We start from the raw sequence: 16513 nt of genomic DNA on the forward strand, positions 1-16513 counted from the left end.
TGGTCTGTTTACCCCAACATGGATAAATGTGTCTYATCTCTATGAATTRTTYGGAGAAATTAAGGGYTGAAAAGTGATGGCAGATCACTCCRTTCTKGGATATCTGAGATMCTGTGACTGTCATATCTTTGTTGGACAGCTCTAAGGTTGCCCCTCACAGCAGGCTCACAGCCAGTCACTGCTGTACCACAGCTCCTGCTCCCTSTGCTCTTCTTAAAGGGCTTTTACATGACATCTTCCAGCTCTTCTCTCTAATCCTGAAGACCAGCAAATGCTGTTCAGTGGTTTTATCTTTTTTTTGGGTTGCTTTGTTTATTTGCTTATTTAATTTACATGGACTAGTCAAATGTTTTTTGTCACACCAGCCTCTGCAGCACAGCTTGTCCATGGCCCTGGTGACAGCTCCAGGGTCAGGACCATGCAAGCCCACACAGACTCTGAAAGCTTTGCTGCTTAGGCCTGTGCATCCTTCCTTGCTGCATTTCAGCAGGAAAACGGCTGTTTTCCAGATGCTACAAGGGACCTGAAACCTGTAACTGAGAGGAGCAGTGGGCAGCTTGTGTTTCACAGAAATGACCTGGCCCTGCCTGGTGCAGCTGCTGCTCAGAGAGGAGGAGGCTGAGCCCACATGGGGAGGAGGAAGGAGCTTTGGCCCTCGGGAGATGCTGATTATCCTGATTCTTCCACATTTCTGGGAAAGTTCTTTGCCAAAGCCAAGCCAAGAGCTTGCTGAGCACACTGGAGTGGGCTCTTTGCTCCAGGGCAGGCAACAGCCTCTTTGGGCATGACCASAGAACTGAATGCTTTCCAGTTTTCCAAGGGCTTCCTTCCCACTCTAGTACARTCTCTTGTCCTCCTGGTACCTGGTTTAAGGCTCTTTCTTAACCAACTCCCTGTTGAAAACTGAACATTTTCACTATGACCAAAACCCTCCCAGTCATTCTGCACACATTTAGATATCCTGCTATTGCCTAGGATGCACTYGGCAGCTGTACCATCTTACTCTTTTTAAAGTGAATTATAAAATGTACATTGTAGTATTTTTCATTTTGTCATCGCAGTAGTTACATTTCCAAAAGATTCATGAAACTGAGTGAACTCAGATGCCCAACCCTCAGCAGGAAATTCAAAGCCCTCTAGTGATCTGCCAACTCCTRAGTTATTTCTAGAAGGGTTTTTAAAATCACCATAAACTGTTTACTAATATCAACAATATGAAAATTGTGGAAGTCTCACGGAAAAGTGTTACAGCTACAAACAAAACAAGTGTGTTCAAAAGGCGTCATATGAATGTAGTGATGCCAAACACCTCAACATATTCAGCATCATAAATTCAGCTGTGGTCACAGTAAAAKAGAGAACAGAGAGAAATTTCCATTCCATTCACAGCAGTTTCATACAGGATGAAATTAATAACCAGAACCAGTCATAAGCCATTGAGTGGGTTTGAACAGCAGTATCACTCTCATCAAAATTCCTTTSCTTTCAGCTACACTGAAATGGCACTGAAATAACAGCAAAGAAACATCTCAGTTGTGCTGTGTTTGAGTGCAACCTACAATTATCACTTAAAAGGACGATTTAAAGTTCACAGGCACATTGGCAAWGATGATTCAGAAAGAGGAAGGACAGAGATTTTTGCTCTTTGATGTTGGCTAGCTGGAGTCCATTCCTTGGTCTTCTGGCTCAGGAGGATACAATTCATCCAAAATCAGCTCTGCAACAAAAAATAACCATGTTTCAGAGAGTAACTTTTTCTCATTGATAGAGAATAATTACAGCTGGTATCTGGCTGTAGAAGACTACAGCAAATAGCCTTTGTGAGGTTCCATGCAAACAGGTCTTCAGATTTGTGTTTTATCACACAAACTTCTCCCCCTCTTTTCTTTAATAACTTTTTTAGGGACAACCTTCCACTATGTCAGGTTACTCCAAGCCCTGTCCAGCCTGGCCTTGAACACTTCCAGGGATGGGGCAGCCAAAGCTTCTCTGGGCAACCTGTGCCAGGGTCTCACCACCCTCACAAGGTAAAATTTTTCCTAATATCCAATCTAAACTCCCTCCAGAGGTCTGAGCAACAGCCATCCATGGTACATGTTAAAAGAGACAAGTGCCAGATGAGAAATTTCTATTTCTACAGTGTGGAAAAAAGCCAATGTTTGACCGAGTTTTACCTTCAGAGGCAGTCAGTTTTTGAGTCTTTTTGAGAATGGCTCTTATGCCTGGCATGGCTTGGTCATATTGATGGAGAACTTCCAAACAGTGTTCATGGAACAGTTTATCTTTCTGAGACAGGCTGTGCAACAGTAAAACAGCATCCCGTAAAAACTGAATAACTTGYTCCTTATGTGCACACAAGCTGGTCTCAGATCTTCTAATCTTCATCCACTGTCTGTGCAACATTACAATTAGTGCCTTAATCACCTGCAAGAGGAAAAACAGTGCCTCAGTACCAAAGTAAAAATACAGGAGCAGAAAACTTATTTCATTATGAACTTTATTGCTTAATCTCTTCAAAGTTTCAAATTTCAGAATATTTTCTAGCAAGCCATAGCAAGCTTCTTAGAAGGTGGCATCCTCTAAAGTACAGGACACTTCCGTTTCACTACAGCAAATWAAAAAAAAAGGAAAAAAGCAATTTCAGCATTGACAGTAAAGTTCTCAGCAGGTTAAACTGGGGGATTGTGGTGAACGTACCTCGAGGCTGCACTGACAGTCTGTGCCAGGAAATAACACTGCTGGTCTGGAGCACCACATGCAGCGTGTCAGGAGCCTGACTGTCTGTTACAAACACAGCTTGTGTGAGAGTCAGTATTAAGATATGATTATTCATTGCTAGTTTCACATATTCTTGGGTTATTTTTTTCTCTTAACAGTTTATATCTTTTCTCTCAAATTTGTACAAGTTTTTTTCCCCTGCAAAACTTACAAGACATAAAATTTGCCTTGCACAGACACCTCAACTTTCTAATAAGTGAGGCTGACAAGGTCAGTGGCCTCTAATTCACTGCATATAGAAAATGCATTTACACTTAATATGACAATGCAGGTAGAGGGATAATGGAAATGGTTCAAAATTCTTTAAAAGGAGGGAAGTAGAGCAAATAGAACMTCAGACAAGTTACTTCTTCCAGTACAAAAAACATCATTTGAAAAGTTTTTCTTTCTATATAACCATAAAACAGCAAGTTAGCATTTCCACTGAATGCAAGGAACATAAACCCTAAATCACTACAGAGTGCCTTTTATGTGTAATAAACACAACCAAAATGGAACACAAATCTTGCTTCYTTTTACTCTTCTATTGATCTAAAATCAAAATAAAGCTTAATGTTGAACATCTGCAGTCATTGTAGGATCTTGGTTTTTTCAGTGACTTAAAAGACTATCATGAGCAATGTTCTCTGCAAGGATAGTTACTGATTCAGTTTCAAGCAAGTCCTTTCAAAAATTAATGTAATCTCTTAGTGCAAGCCCATACTTGCAGTTTCATATTTCAGCTAGAGAAAGAACTTGTTTTCAGACAATTTGTGCATTGTCCTGCTCCTCCCACTCCCCCAACTGGAAGGAGAAGGAAAGAGCATGTGGACAATCAGCCGTGGTTACCTCTTGCTCCAGCTGAAGCCAAAGCATTTCAGATGCTGATTTATCTGGTCTTGATGTTATGTACATATAGAGTGCAAGAAGCAGGCAGGTGTCTGAAACAGAGAAAACTTTGTTCTTTTCCCAACCAGCCACTTGTTCATGACAAAAATTAATTCTATCAGGCAAGAAAACATTTTGAGTGCTATCCTAGGACTCATGGTACAGGTCCAGCTTTTTCCTTTGCTTCACACATCTTCAGCAATGCTGAGGAAATTGGTATTGCTAAACTTCATATTTGCCATTGTGGTAATCCTGTCCTGGTTCCATTCATAAGGAACTGGACAGAGATCGTTTGTTGTACAGAGTACTGAAATCTCTGAACTCAACAGTGCCATGTGTATGGATAAATTTAAAACKCCTCAAAAGCCCATTTTTTCCTCATCAGCCTTGAATACAACATCTAGAAAGTGGTCTTAAAATTGCTATCAAAAACAATGCTTGTAGAGAGACCATAAGACAAATGCTCTCCAAATAATAAYTAGAAAACAAGTTTTCAGGTAACATAGCAGTCTTTTTGCCTTTTAGGGTTTTAGYACCTTGGAGCAAGGCCTGTTTGCATTACTTTTAGTCACAGTAAGTTCTTTGTCTGGTAGTCTTTTACCTGAATGAGAACAGAGCTGAGTAACCAACTCGTGGTGCTGAGCAAGAACACACAGGAGTCTCACAGTCAGGAGCACAGCAGGCAGAGGGGTCTCGGGACACAGACAGCGCTGCAGTGTCTGGTTACTCAGTAAGTGCTGGAAACTTCAAAACAAAACTTAGTTAGAAATGKGAAGTGCAGTGATAAGTTGAAAATATATTATTTTTTGTAGACAGCATTATAATTTGTGCCTTTTTAGATATTCAGGATATACCTGATCTCAAATTATCTGCCATAAATACAAAGTATGCTGAAAAAAATAGTTACATGTGGCAGCTGCTCTGCAGTTCACACTGTAGTTGTATTACGTCATGAGCAGGCAAAATGTCTCACTTTTGAGTGGCATTTTGATGCCATAAAAAAATCCTGTGCTTTCCTTCCTTAGGCACCTCTCAGCAATCACAAAACCCCAAAATAAATGTTATAAATATTCTGATCCACTGCATGCAGCCTTAAGAAGCTTCTTCACTTTCCATAAGGCAAYAGTACGGCTTCAGATGAACATCAGCACACCTTGTTACAGACCAGGGATGATCACTACACTCATTAGCAGCAAGGCAGTAGAAAGAGCCTCGGCTGCTTTTCAAAGGTGAGAGGTGATTTCTCTCATACATGGCACAGCTCCTACTGAAATTGCATCCGTGTTTCAACAGAGAAAGACAACTGCTGAACAGCAAAGTCTGAAATAATTTTAAAGCTATCACTGACTTACTTTATTAACAAGTCTATTGTTGAATTTTCAGCTAATTTCACCAAAACCTTGAGGCTTTGGCTCAGGATATTGTCAGTCTGGGAGCCCCTTGCAGCAGAAAAAGCTAAAATCTGAAGCAGCTTTTTAAACAAGGAATGTGGAGCTCCATCATTATTAGGAGGWTCCTGTGGAGCTGCAGGCARCCCTTCTTGTGTCCTGCTCTCTTCTTTATTATCACACTGATTGTCACACAACACATTTTTGTCCATCTTGAAAACCTGTTCATCTCCAGCAGCAGAACTTTTCTCCACTTCAGCAGACAGCAGTGTGTGGACAACATCCCAGCTGTAGAACACCAAATAATAAAGAATCCCCAGTGATACAAGAGCAGTTTCTTCAAGAGACAACCTGAAGTCGTCCTTGCTTGACACKGTGTTTGTGCTGGTTCTGGAAGCAGCAGCTGAATGGGTTCCACAGGTCCCRTTCCCTGGTGTGACCCCGAGCTGCTCTGCTCGGCACAAAGCACCAACGTGGTGCTCCACCAAGGGCAGGAGATGCACAGCACCTCGGATCCTGCTCTGTGTGAGGGGCAGGAGCCCTGCCCTGCCTTCTGCTGGCCTTCCCTCAGGTAATCCTTCATCCAGAGCAATCAGGTTCAATCCTGTTAATGCCAGTTTTTGAGCTTCTTGCAGGGATACAAGAGGACCATCTCCTTGAGTTGTCCTGCTGCTGGGGAGTTGTGTGGACTTCCTGTCCAAATAGAAGTAAAAGGGAAATGCTTCACACGAGAAGGCAGAGAACAGAGTTGAAATCAGAGTTACCCACATTATGAACTGAATAACAAAAAGGCCAGAGTAAGAARAGATGTCAGTTCCCAAAATAGAAAAAAAGAGGGAAAATCATCCTACTCCTTGATACCACCGTGGAAGAGCAATTTCAAAGCATTCCTAGATTTCATTACTAATAAAATAATGTATCAGGAAAGCAAAGGTATTTCAGAAGCTACACTTTACTTTCTGTAAAGTGAAAAACTATTATAATTCATATACAATATTTATTTTAAAAATGTTTTACCAGGAAATATATCTTGGAAAGTTGCTCACAAATTACACATTACAAATTGAACAGAGTTTCTATTTTGTAGATATAAACCCGACTTTTAATTACATTTTCCATATTTTCTTCCCCTTTAACTCCTGATCATGTTCAGGTGCTTGACTCATTGCAATGCAAGCTGCTAACAGCCACTCCCAGSTGCCTCCCCCCATTAGATAATTAACCTAATTTATCTCTTAGTGATGTTCCACTGATTAGCATCTGTGATAATCAAAGATGCAGAATGATGTTACAGATTTTGCATTACGTGGCATAAGCACAGCAGGATTTACCACAGGCAATGAGCTGTCCTACATGACCACGTGTTTCCTAGTGCAGAGAATGCCACTGTGATGAACATGGCCAATACAGTTTAAATAAAACTCACGTATCCAARGAGTTGGGTGGCAAGGAAACTCCAGGTAGAGACTCAGGGTTGCTGCTAAGAAGGTGGCAGAGTCCTAGAAATGACCCAGGGACAATGGGTTGCTTCATCAGTGCATTCAGCAAAATAGAACCTGAAAGGATACCAAATTTTCTTTGGAGTAGTTCTGCCATCATCAACAATAAAAAATTACTATTTCAAAAGATCAGCCGTATTTAGAGTGCTCTAAACCTCAAAGTTTTTTTCCATTATTAATCTTCTTTCTTAACAAGAGGATGATTTTCAGAAAAAAATAATATATTTTTTAAATATTAACCAAATTGTATTTAGAGGTATTTTAATAATGATCCCRTTTTAACAAAATAGGTTGAGCCAAGTGATCACATATCCCAGCTGTTTTGCTAACAATGGGTTTTGTTTTTTCTTTACAAGTACATTTCTCCTGGTTTTATTTCTGCATTAACAGAATTAAGTTACCTTGTATATTTTGTTTGGGGACAGAKTTGTAGGAACCGTTTTTTCCCGTTGCTTTGTGCTGCTTCAGGGATGACACTTCAGGAAGGGTTATCTTACTGTCTGAAACAAACAGTGATTGTGAGGACTGCACTGCTTATAGGTCTGCATCCACCTTTTACACACACTAAGCCACAGGTTAGATACTCTTTTAACTGTCTCTATGTGTCACAATTACCAGGCAAACTAAAGCCAAAAGCCTTGCAGGGTTCAGAAGAAAAGTAAATAAAGGTATTTTTTCAAACGAACAGGTATATTGAGTRTTGTTACCATAACAGTAGCAATACTAATGCTTTAAGGCTACTGCATTTTTCTTTTTGCTGGAGTTCCTACTGCCTGTTTTTTCAGAATGAACAGTGTAACTGACAGCAGCATCTCAGATTTTTCATGAGTCTTCAAGTAAGGATTAGTTGATGATATTCAAATTTCTTCCATTTATTATTTCCCAAAGCACTAATTTTCTATCATATTAGAGCAATCTTCAAATACATGCAGATATTAATTTCCTAAGCTTTTCTAAATTAATTTCAAAATAAAATTTTGTGAGAACTACTGCCCTACACATAAAAGAGGAAATGAGTGTATTGTTTCAGTTGTTTACTGCAATATGGCTAAATATGTACCCTTTTAAATCCAATCCCCAAAAACGGTCAGCTTTGAAACCAGAAGAAGTATACAAAAAATGCATTAGCTGACTAGCAGACCAATTCAAGAAATAGGCAAATYATTTCCTATTCTTTATTCAATGAGAAAAGACAGATGAACAATTTGGATTTTTAGTTCATCAYGCTAAGTTTTTTATTGCAACCATTGGCCGCTTCATCACTGACACCTTGGCATCTGGTRTGAAGGTGTGAATTAAAATTATCTTGATGCAAATTTCAGTCATGGCTAYTAACTCCAGTTGGTAAAAAGCGGAAAGAAATTTAAGCAAAACGAAAATAAAACAAGTAACTGTGAGCTGACTGTAACTGTWCAGTCACATAGTACCAAAACCCTTCTCTAAGACAGAATGTTCAGCTAAAAACAGGTTTACCTTCTTTGATTAAAGTAGTTGAAGCCATCAAATTTCCTGAAGAACACAACAGCCTAGTGGACGTTTCAGCATTGAAGGATTCCTTTGTAGGGAAAGATCGTTTTCCAGGCTGTAAAGAGCATCCTTCTGATTTCACTTGTACCGCAAGATTCTTTTTGGGGCTAAGAYAGAAAAATGAATCAGTATTTTGTAATCAAGAACCAATTTTCTTTGCATTAATGTTTTAAAAGTACTTCACTATAAACTTTGAATTTCTGACACAGATACAAGGAAGGCCCTTTTTGAGCAAATTCCAATAGAGTTCAACAGACCTTTTTGGCTGTACTTTTTTAAGACAACAGAGCTAAGAGTTACATGAGGAAAGAAAACCTCTTCAACAATTTAAGCACATCTATTGCAAAAATAAACACAAATTATTTTCCAACCCCCCTACCTTGTTGTTGGAACTGCCTGCGAAAYGTGTTTATTTCTTTCATAGTTCTCAAGTCGTGTTCTTAATTCATTCATTTCTGCATCCTTGAACTGCAGCTCCGAGTGCAAGGACTGCAACTGAAAGAGGAGTTCAGGACAGTTTTACTGTTACCAACTCAGGTGGTTGTAACTGCAGAGTTACCATAAGAGCTCAAGAGCACCATTTACTTACTGTGAACTCTGCACAAGATCTCCATTTTTTGGAAGGTTATTCCAATTAACACTATGTGAGAACCAAGTGCCAGGAGTTCAGGCAAGAAGCCTTTGTGAGTGGCTAAGACAGACCAAGTGCCACACAGAGCATGGCAACAAGTGAGGCTGTAACTGCAGAGTCAACTGGACAAAAGCAGCCACTGTCCTCTTCAGGCCTTGCACAAAGACTGCAACAGGAATAGCAACCYGATCAGAGCCACAAAGCATGTTCTGTCGCTTTTTCCCACTGTAAAATACATTTCAATTGCAATGTTCTTGGGATGGCTTMAAAAAAACAACAAGCAAATGAGAACCTCTACCACCTGAATTTTACCCCTTTGTTTTGTCAAGGGAAAACCCTCAGTGAGTTCTTAAAAATGCTTTCTTTTAGGTAAGAAAATAAAAGCGTGAATTGTGTGGAAATCTCATACAAATGTTCTTCCTTTGCCTAAATGGTCTGTGACACCATAAATTAGCTTCTGCATGGGATCTGCAGGTAACTGACATATTTACAAACCTTTTTGGAGAATTCTTTTTCTTTTTCACTTAAAATCTGAGATTTTTGCTGTTCCAGTAGCAGGTATGATCTTTTCTGTTCCTCTATAGCATGCTCCATCTGCTGCATCGAGTCACGCAGAATTTTAATTTCTCCATTTTTAGTGAGAATTTGATCCTGCATTTCTTTCAGCTGCAAACAGAGAAATTCCATTAAGGGATGGATATAACCAAAAGAATGTCGTTGAAAATCATGTGGATCTGTAATTTCTAGGGACAAAAACGCTCCGGGTGACCCAGGTCAGAAATTCTACACATTGCCTCTCATCTTTTTCTGATTAAATCAGGCTCAGCAACTGTTTTCTTTCACATAATTGAAAATGATGAGACCATTCTTCTCTTCCCCTTTCTCTGCAATTATCTTTTGGTTTGTTTTTTGGTTGTTTTGTTTGTTTTTGTTTTTAAGTGTCTAGTCACACAGATCAATAATTTATTCATTGTTTGGATGATAATAGTGTTAATTTAAGTATACTGTTACATCCATCAGGGCAGCCAACAAACACTCTGTGTTAAGACAAGGTACCACCCCCAGACAGTCTCTTCATGACTGAGTCTCTAATATTCCTGAGCAGCCAGCACCACTCAGAGACAAGACTTTGGAGTGATAATAAAGAAGTTACTCAGAAATGCAAGAGGAAAAAAACAGAAAGACACCTCTGTAAAATGTAAATTGTAAAAAAAAACCTGTAAAACGATGATTTAACGTGGGGTTCAGGTAGGAGATTCCCTGATAAAGGTGAAAATAATAGAGCTGGGAAAGATTCAGAGAACAGAGGTAAGAATGAGAAAGGGAAATAGAGCATCTTTCCATAAAGGAATACCAGAAAGTAAGATAACATAAAGCCACTTAAAAATGACATCACATTCTCAAATCTTTTAAGTTGAACAAAATAACTCCTGCTGACTGGCTAACAGGGCCCAGAAATTATTTGATAGGGAACAAATAAAACTGAAAAATTAGCATTTGCTATTCTGAAATGACCAAGAAATAAAATATTGCTCTTTTTAATATTGTTAGAGCTACTCCTAATATAATGATTTTAACAGACCCGTGGATTACAAAGATTATTGATCAACTTGATTTGAATTAAATGCTTGGGACTGGATTTATTGCACCTTTTAGTTAATCCTGTCAAAAGTATGGTATTTAAAGGGGAAGGGAAGATATCGCCAACCTTCTGTTTGACTTCTTCATGCTGTGTCTGCAGCACTTCAAACTGGAATGCATCTCTCATCAGACCATCTTCTGCCCTGCTTCCTGCTGCAGAGAAAAGCCAAGATCTGAAGCACAGATGACGTATGYACATCACTGGTGACTCAACACCAAGGTTTTGTTATTTGTCATTGCATACATTTGAATATTTTTGTWTTTTAGTGTGATTACAAACACGTAAAATTGCCTCATCTAATCACCACAGGAACTTAGTGCTTGTGCATCAATTCTTGTAACAGAAGAACCACCCCCCCTCCCTTTCACATTTCTAATCATAGAATGGTTTGGGCTGARAGGRACCTTAAAGATCATCTCATATCCTAAAACAGCAAGATGATCCACATCAAAAGCAAATATTTCCTACGAGATAACTTTAGTTTGAATACTTAATATTGAAAACTTGTTTACATGGCAAGTTGGTAGATGCTAGCATTCCTAAAACATGCTTAGATGATTTAAGCCCTCTAAGATTCTTCATGAAGAAACCCCTGCTTTCATTTTTTTTTTTTAAAGGAAACTTGAAAATCACTGTTAATACAAGGCAGGCAATGCATTTACTAGTGGAAATTAACACGGAAAAAAATCTGAACGCCAATATGCTACCAGGATATGATAYCTAAAGTGTGTTAATGGTACTATAATTGATACCTAAAGCATGTTAAAAGTGTATGAAACTCATTTATTTAGCAGGTTTAACATGCAGCACCCATATCCCACGCTGGCATAACCCCACACACCAGGGCACAGGCTCCTGGTGCTGTGAGATCAATGCAGTGCCTGCTGGAGTTGTTATTCTCGGTATTGCTCTAAATCCCAACCATCCCCCTGACACCAGGGGTACCACCGTGGGGTGYTGGTGGCCAGGGGGACAGGTAGGAGCAACTCCCTTAAAGGAACTTACAAGAAACACGGAGCAAGTCTTTTTACAAAAGCCTGTGGTGACAGGACAAGAGGGAKGGGCTTCAAGCTAAGATTTAAGTTAGATCTTAAGAAGAAATTCTTCCCTGTGAGGGTGGCGAGGCCTTGGCATRGGGTGCCCAGAGCAGCTGTGGCTGCYCCATCCCTGGAAGTGTCCAAACCAAGCTGGGCGGTGCTCGGAGCACCCTGGGATAGTGGCAGGTGTCCCTGCCCATGACAGGGRTGGACTCATCAACTTTAAGGTCCCTTGCAACCCAGGCCATTCTGTGATTCCTAAAGGCACACCAAACCCTTTCGCAGCAGCGGGGCAGTGGCGGGCAGCCGCCGGGACACACCGACCTTGCCGCCCGCCCCGGAGCAGCTCCGGAGCTCCCCACGCGTGTCCCGCGGGCGGATCCTGCGACAGCGCCTGCGAAGCCAGGATATCGATCTGCTCCAGGTCGTCCGCCGTGAAGTCATCACAGTCCCCGAAGGGGTCCACAATCCCAGTGGCGGCGCTCTTGGGGCGCTTGTGCGGGGGAAGGCCGTTCCGGAACGCCGGCGGGGCGGCCGCAGCCCCGCTCYCCCCGCAGAGCGCGGGGCCGCTCCGCTTGCGCGGCCCGGGCAGCGCCGCCATGGCGGGAGCGGGACCCGCGCGGCCCACACGTACAGGGGCCGCCCCGGCCACGCCCCTCCGCGCGCACAGCCGCCCGCCAATCACCGCCGGGCAGCGGTCTCCGCACAGCCAATGGGGTGGCGGCGGCCCCAGAGCTGGATGTAAACACCCCCAGGATTGGCCGCGGACAGCAGCTGTGAAAGCGCCTCGCTGATTGGTCAGAAGGGCGGCGGGAAGGTTCGTCTCCTCAGCGGTGTGAGGGAAAGRTGATGACGTCAGAGTTCGAGCGGTGACGTCAGAGTTCGAGTGGTGACGTCACGGTGAGCGTTGTCCCGTTGATATCACACCGCGCGCGGTGCCCGGGTTCYTCCCGGGCACGATGGCGTCACAGCGGCTGGGAGGGCGGCTCCCTTAAACGGGAGCCTCTAAGAGATCAAAGTGTCAGGCAAGTGCAGTATTGGCAAAAGTCGTGGCTAAACCCCCACTGTTAAATTACTGGCATTAACTTGCTTTTGTAATCGTRTCTTGCCTGTTTTTAAAAGTGGACTGAAAAATAGACTTTCCAGCTCTGTAGCTCAGGTGGATGTGAGGTCGCAGCTATGCTGATAGACCTTTTAGGTGGACGCTAGACTATAGTCTTGCAGCACATTTTTGAAATAAGGTTACTAATTATTTTAATTTCTATAAATAAATTTGAACATCTCTTGATGACCTTTTAAGTGAAAACCACTATGTTAGTAGAACATATTTCTAATTCTGTCAGTTCTGATTTCTCTTGTTCATTTCAATATTCTYCATTACATGCAGGAAAATTAGATTAACACTAGAGTGTAATTTTCTTTATCCATGCAGTGCATGAGCAGCCTGTGCCCAGCCAGTAAGGSCCAAAGAAAGCCCTGAGGGTCATTGTTCCAGCTGTGCTGAATTGGCAGCAGGTGATCCCAATGGAAGAGCAGGTGGGAGCAGCTGCATCTGCTCAGCTCAGGTGCACAGAGAAGGGGCAGTCCCAGRGAGAAGTAACCCTTGGATCACTTTAGTTTTGAGATGCTGGTTGAAGGTTTTCTTTTTGTTTCTCTAAGAAGTCCTGTTTTATCCCGTTATGTACCAAACTAGGGAAATTATAGATGGATTTAATGCTCAAATCACTGAAGGTACCATTTTTTATGTTTGGAATTATTATTTTTTCTTCCTCTAGGGGGAACGGTAACATAATCCATTTTTGCAATCCACCCATAAAGAAAAGGTAGTTCTTACTTTCAAGAATGGTTTTATTTCTTTATGTTTAGAGAGAGATGCTTCAATGAGATGGAGGTAAAACCAAAATTGCTTAGTTTGTTTCAAACCTCTTCTTGTGATTTCTAGTGCTCTGTTTCCACGGCCTGTGTTTGTAGAGACATGTATTGAGAGCTTAATTTAAGCAATCTAAATGGAACTTGACTTAGGCATTGCTTCATCTTAACTCTGGTGTTGTTTTGTTTTAGTGGGGTTTTTTGATTTTGTTTTGGTAGGGTTTTTTGGTGATAAATGAATAGGAATTTGCTGTCGTTRCTATTTTTAAATTATTTTTGCTTTTAAATTACAATATGATGAATGATATACCTTCAGTTTTACTTTCTCCTCTTTCTCTAGCTGAAATTGAGGAATAATAGAATACCAGAACACTTGCCCAAACTTTATTTTTAAGAAGATAAACTAAGACACTGATTCTGTTTTCCTCTACTTYAGGTGTTCCTGCTGAAGASAAAATGATTTACAGAYGATAGGAATAACAACAAAGTAAGTCTGAGCTGTAGAATTTGCTTTAAATATTGCTGCCTGTGGAGCCCTTTTTGGGCAGGGGGATGAAAGTCAAACARTTACATATCTGCTGATTTCTTCTTGCTTACATTGAGTCTTAAATCTGAAACTCCCTAAGGAGAGCACAAGAAATCAAAGTGGGAGTTCAGCATTTCCTGATAGCTATGGCATATTTTGATTTTTATAGCCAGAATTTCTGTTTTCATTTGAATGATCCCCTCAGGATTAATGGATCTGGATGCCACACTTCAATTCATGGAAACAGTTTTAGCATTAYCATTTGATGCTTGCAATACTTTTATTTGCTTGCTTCATTTGATTTCTACTCTGATCCTCACTTTAGTTTCTCACAAGCAAGTTAAAACCCGAGCCCTCAATGTCTGGCCCAGCTTTAGCAGAATCTTGTCTGACTGAGTTAGAGTRAAATCACTGGGATAACTGGAAATTTGTGCATTTATTCATATGCACGCACACATTGTGGAAAGGGAGAGCTCTTTAGCATAATTAAGAATTAAGTTTAATAACTTATGACTGGATTTGGGCAGTTCTTAGTGCTGTAAATGGTATGTTTATTCTCAATGATAGCAAGAATTCCTAATTCCAATGCAAGTGTTGTTTCTTTGTCCCTTATTCTAATAAACTTGGATATTAATGGGTTTCGTGYTCTGATTCTTAAAACATTGAATAAACCAAAACTGCACTAAGTGGATGACTGAATCAGTCCAGGTACCAGCAGAGATTTTTTTTAGGTTAATTTCTATAGCACGAGGTACTGAAATGCAAATGAAACTACAGTGAAAATTTGCTMTAACAAAATAGCATCTCARTCCAGATCTGAGAGTTGGTTAGGAGAGGAGTAGTCTGGGTTTTGGGCAAATGTCAATACTTTTTGCCATTTGAGGCTCTTGTTGCTTGCTGGGAGAGGCAAAGGGAAATCCCACACTTGAAGGATGACCTCGGAGTTGTATGTCTGAGATGGTGGGAGGTTTTTAGACTGTGCTTCTATTGAATCCTGAGAAATGAGAGGGAAAAGGAAACAAGACAGGATAAACAGCAGTGTCCGCCTGGAGCAGGCGATGGAGCTGATGGAGCCATGAGAGGAGCTGCCGCCGGCCTGGGGTGGGAATGCGGCGCAGGGTCGAGCCCGGCTGTGAGCGCGGAGCGGCCGCGCGTCTCACCCGTTATTTCCGTTGGGGTCAATGAGAGCCGGGCCGGGCGGAGCAGSAGGGCGCGGGGGGGCCGCGTTCAGCCCGGAGGCACCGAGCGCTGCCCGGCGGGGCGGGGGTGTCCGTGCGTCGGGCTGTCCGTGCGGCCGCGCTAGTCCCGCCCCACCGCCAGCACAACAAACCCGCCCCGTCCCGCCCGCGCCGTGCGGCTGTTGCGCGGAGCCGCCCCCGGCCGCGGGGGCCGGACCGGGCGGCGCTGGCAGCGGGGCCGGGGCGGACATGAGGACCGAGATCTCCACGGCGGCCGCGTTCGTGACCCGCCTCCTGCGGGCCGCCGGCGGGGTCGGCGAGGAGCAGCTGCGGTGCTTCCGCGAGTGCCTGCAGGAGGCGATGCGCGGTGAGTGCCGGGGGGGCATCCCTTCCAGCCCTTCCTTCCATCCCCTCCATCCCTTCCTTCCATCCCTTCCCTCCATCGGCTGCATCCCCTCCATCCCCCCGCATCCCGCTGGGGTCCGGCGGAGCGCAGCCCCGCGCTGAAGCTCGCTCCTCTTTGTTCCCTCCCGCAGAGCACTACAAGCACCACTGGTTCCCCCTGGTGCCCTCCAAGGGCTCCGGCTACCGCTGCATCAGGATCAACCATAAGATGGACCCCTTGATAGGAAAGGCGGCGGGGATGATCGGACTGAGCCACGARAGGCTCTTCCAGCTCTTACCCAGCGAATTAACACTGTGGGTCGACCCCTTTGAAGTGTCCTATCGCATAGGTGAGGATGGGTCTATCTGTGTGCTCTACGAAAGCCCCCAGCCTGGGGGGAAGGCGGCCAAACAGCTGGAGAGCAGGACCAGCTGCAAGGAGGAGTGGAGAATTGGCAGATCCAGCCCTTCCAAGAGTTACAACATGATGACGGTTTCTAGTTAAAAACAACTCTTCCCTGTACAATGTTGTATGTATCCCAACCTCGTGGTAAAGTTAGATGTAACTGAGCTTTTTGTTTTTTAGTTTTTTTTTTCACCCTGTAGTCATTAAAGTCGTGGTAGTACTGCCAAGTTCTTCGTGGCCAAGGGCTAATGTATAAAGCAGTTCTTTACACTGCATGTTATTTTCTGGGTTGTGTCCTGTAAATGCACTGTACAGTCGGTGGATCGTTTTACACATTTATATTTTCGAAGAAGTTTTGGCTATTTGTAATAAAAAGCARTATTGTAGCACTCTTTATGATGGGTTTTAGTCAAAATTAGCACTTGCTAAAAAATTAAAAATCTGCAATTTGCAGAGCAATAACACAGAGGGGGAGGGGGTGGGAAACAGATCTAACAAACTGCACATAAATCTTTCCAGTGATTTGTCTGCACAGACTTCTCTCAGGGTCATTCAGGTTTGACTGTGAGGCACAAATCACAAAAATAACTTCATTTTCCCCTTTTCAAAGCATACATTTATTTGAGGGCTGGATTCCATCGCAACCCAACATTTTAGCAAAAGGAATTGGGGAATTAGTTGTCTTGTTATTTCTAGTTAATGGGAGTAGAAAAATAAAGGCTTGCTTGAACTGCTTGTGACTTGTTTTGGTTTTTTTCTTTTGGGTTTTTTTTTTTTTTTT

At 42.4% G+C, this 16513-nt stretch overlaps 2 protein-coding genes across 4 annotated transcripts; one reads left to right on the forward strand and one right to left on the reverse strand.

Annotated features, from left to right (window-relative positions):
* Positions 1 to 73: 73 nt before the first annotated feature.
* Positions 74 to 12001, reverse strand: ATRIP (ATR interacting protein). 3 transcript variants are annotated; one of them, XM_057368070.1, is made up of 13 exons: positions 11694 to 12001; positions 10399 to 10481; positions 9186 to 9356; positions 8439 to 8554; positions 8006 to 8166; positions 6934 to 7032; positions 6460 to 6589; positions 4998 to 5726; positions 4247 to 4389; positions 3607 to 3698; positions 2698 to 2781; positions 2175 to 2424; positions 74 to 1717 (listed from the first exon to the last, which is right to left on the reverse strand). In XM_057368070.1, the coding sequence occupies exons 1-13, from the start codon at positions 11968 to 11970 to the stop codon at positions 1656 to 1658; spliced, it is 2397 nt and encodes a 798-aa protein (XP_057224053.1). In that variant the 5' UTR covers positions 11971 to 12001; the 3' UTR covers positions 74 to 1655. The 3 variants fall into 3 exon arrangements, with proteins under 3 accessions (XP_057224053.1, XP_057224054.1, XP_057224052.1); XM_057368071.1 differs by having other exon boundaries at positions 6460 to 6532; positions 10399 to 10484; XM_057368069.1 differs by having other exon boundaries at positions 10399 to 10484.
* Positions 12002 to 15120: 3119 nt separating this feature from the next.
* On the forward strand, positions 15121 to 16467 carry LOC130574702 (protein BTG1-like). The gene is made up of 2 exons (XM_057368072.1): positions 15121 to 15309; positions 15479 to 16467. The coding sequence occupies exons 1-2, from the start codon at positions 15192 to 15194 to the stop codon at positions 15829 to 15831; spliced, it is 471 nt and encodes a 156-aa protein (XP_057224055.1). The 5' UTR covers positions 15121 to 15191; the 3' UTR covers positions 15832 to 16467.
* The last annotated feature ends 46 nt before the right edge of the window (positions 16468 to 16513 follow it).

Source organism: Malurus melanocephalus, unplaced genomic scaffold (genome assembly GCF_030028575.1).
Source record: "Malurus melanocephalus ecotype Western Australia unplaced genomic scaffold, MMel_1.1 scaffold_87, whole genome shotgun sequence".
NCBI lineage: Eukaryota > Metazoa > Chordata > Aves > Passeriformes > Maluridae > Malurus > Malurus melanocephalus.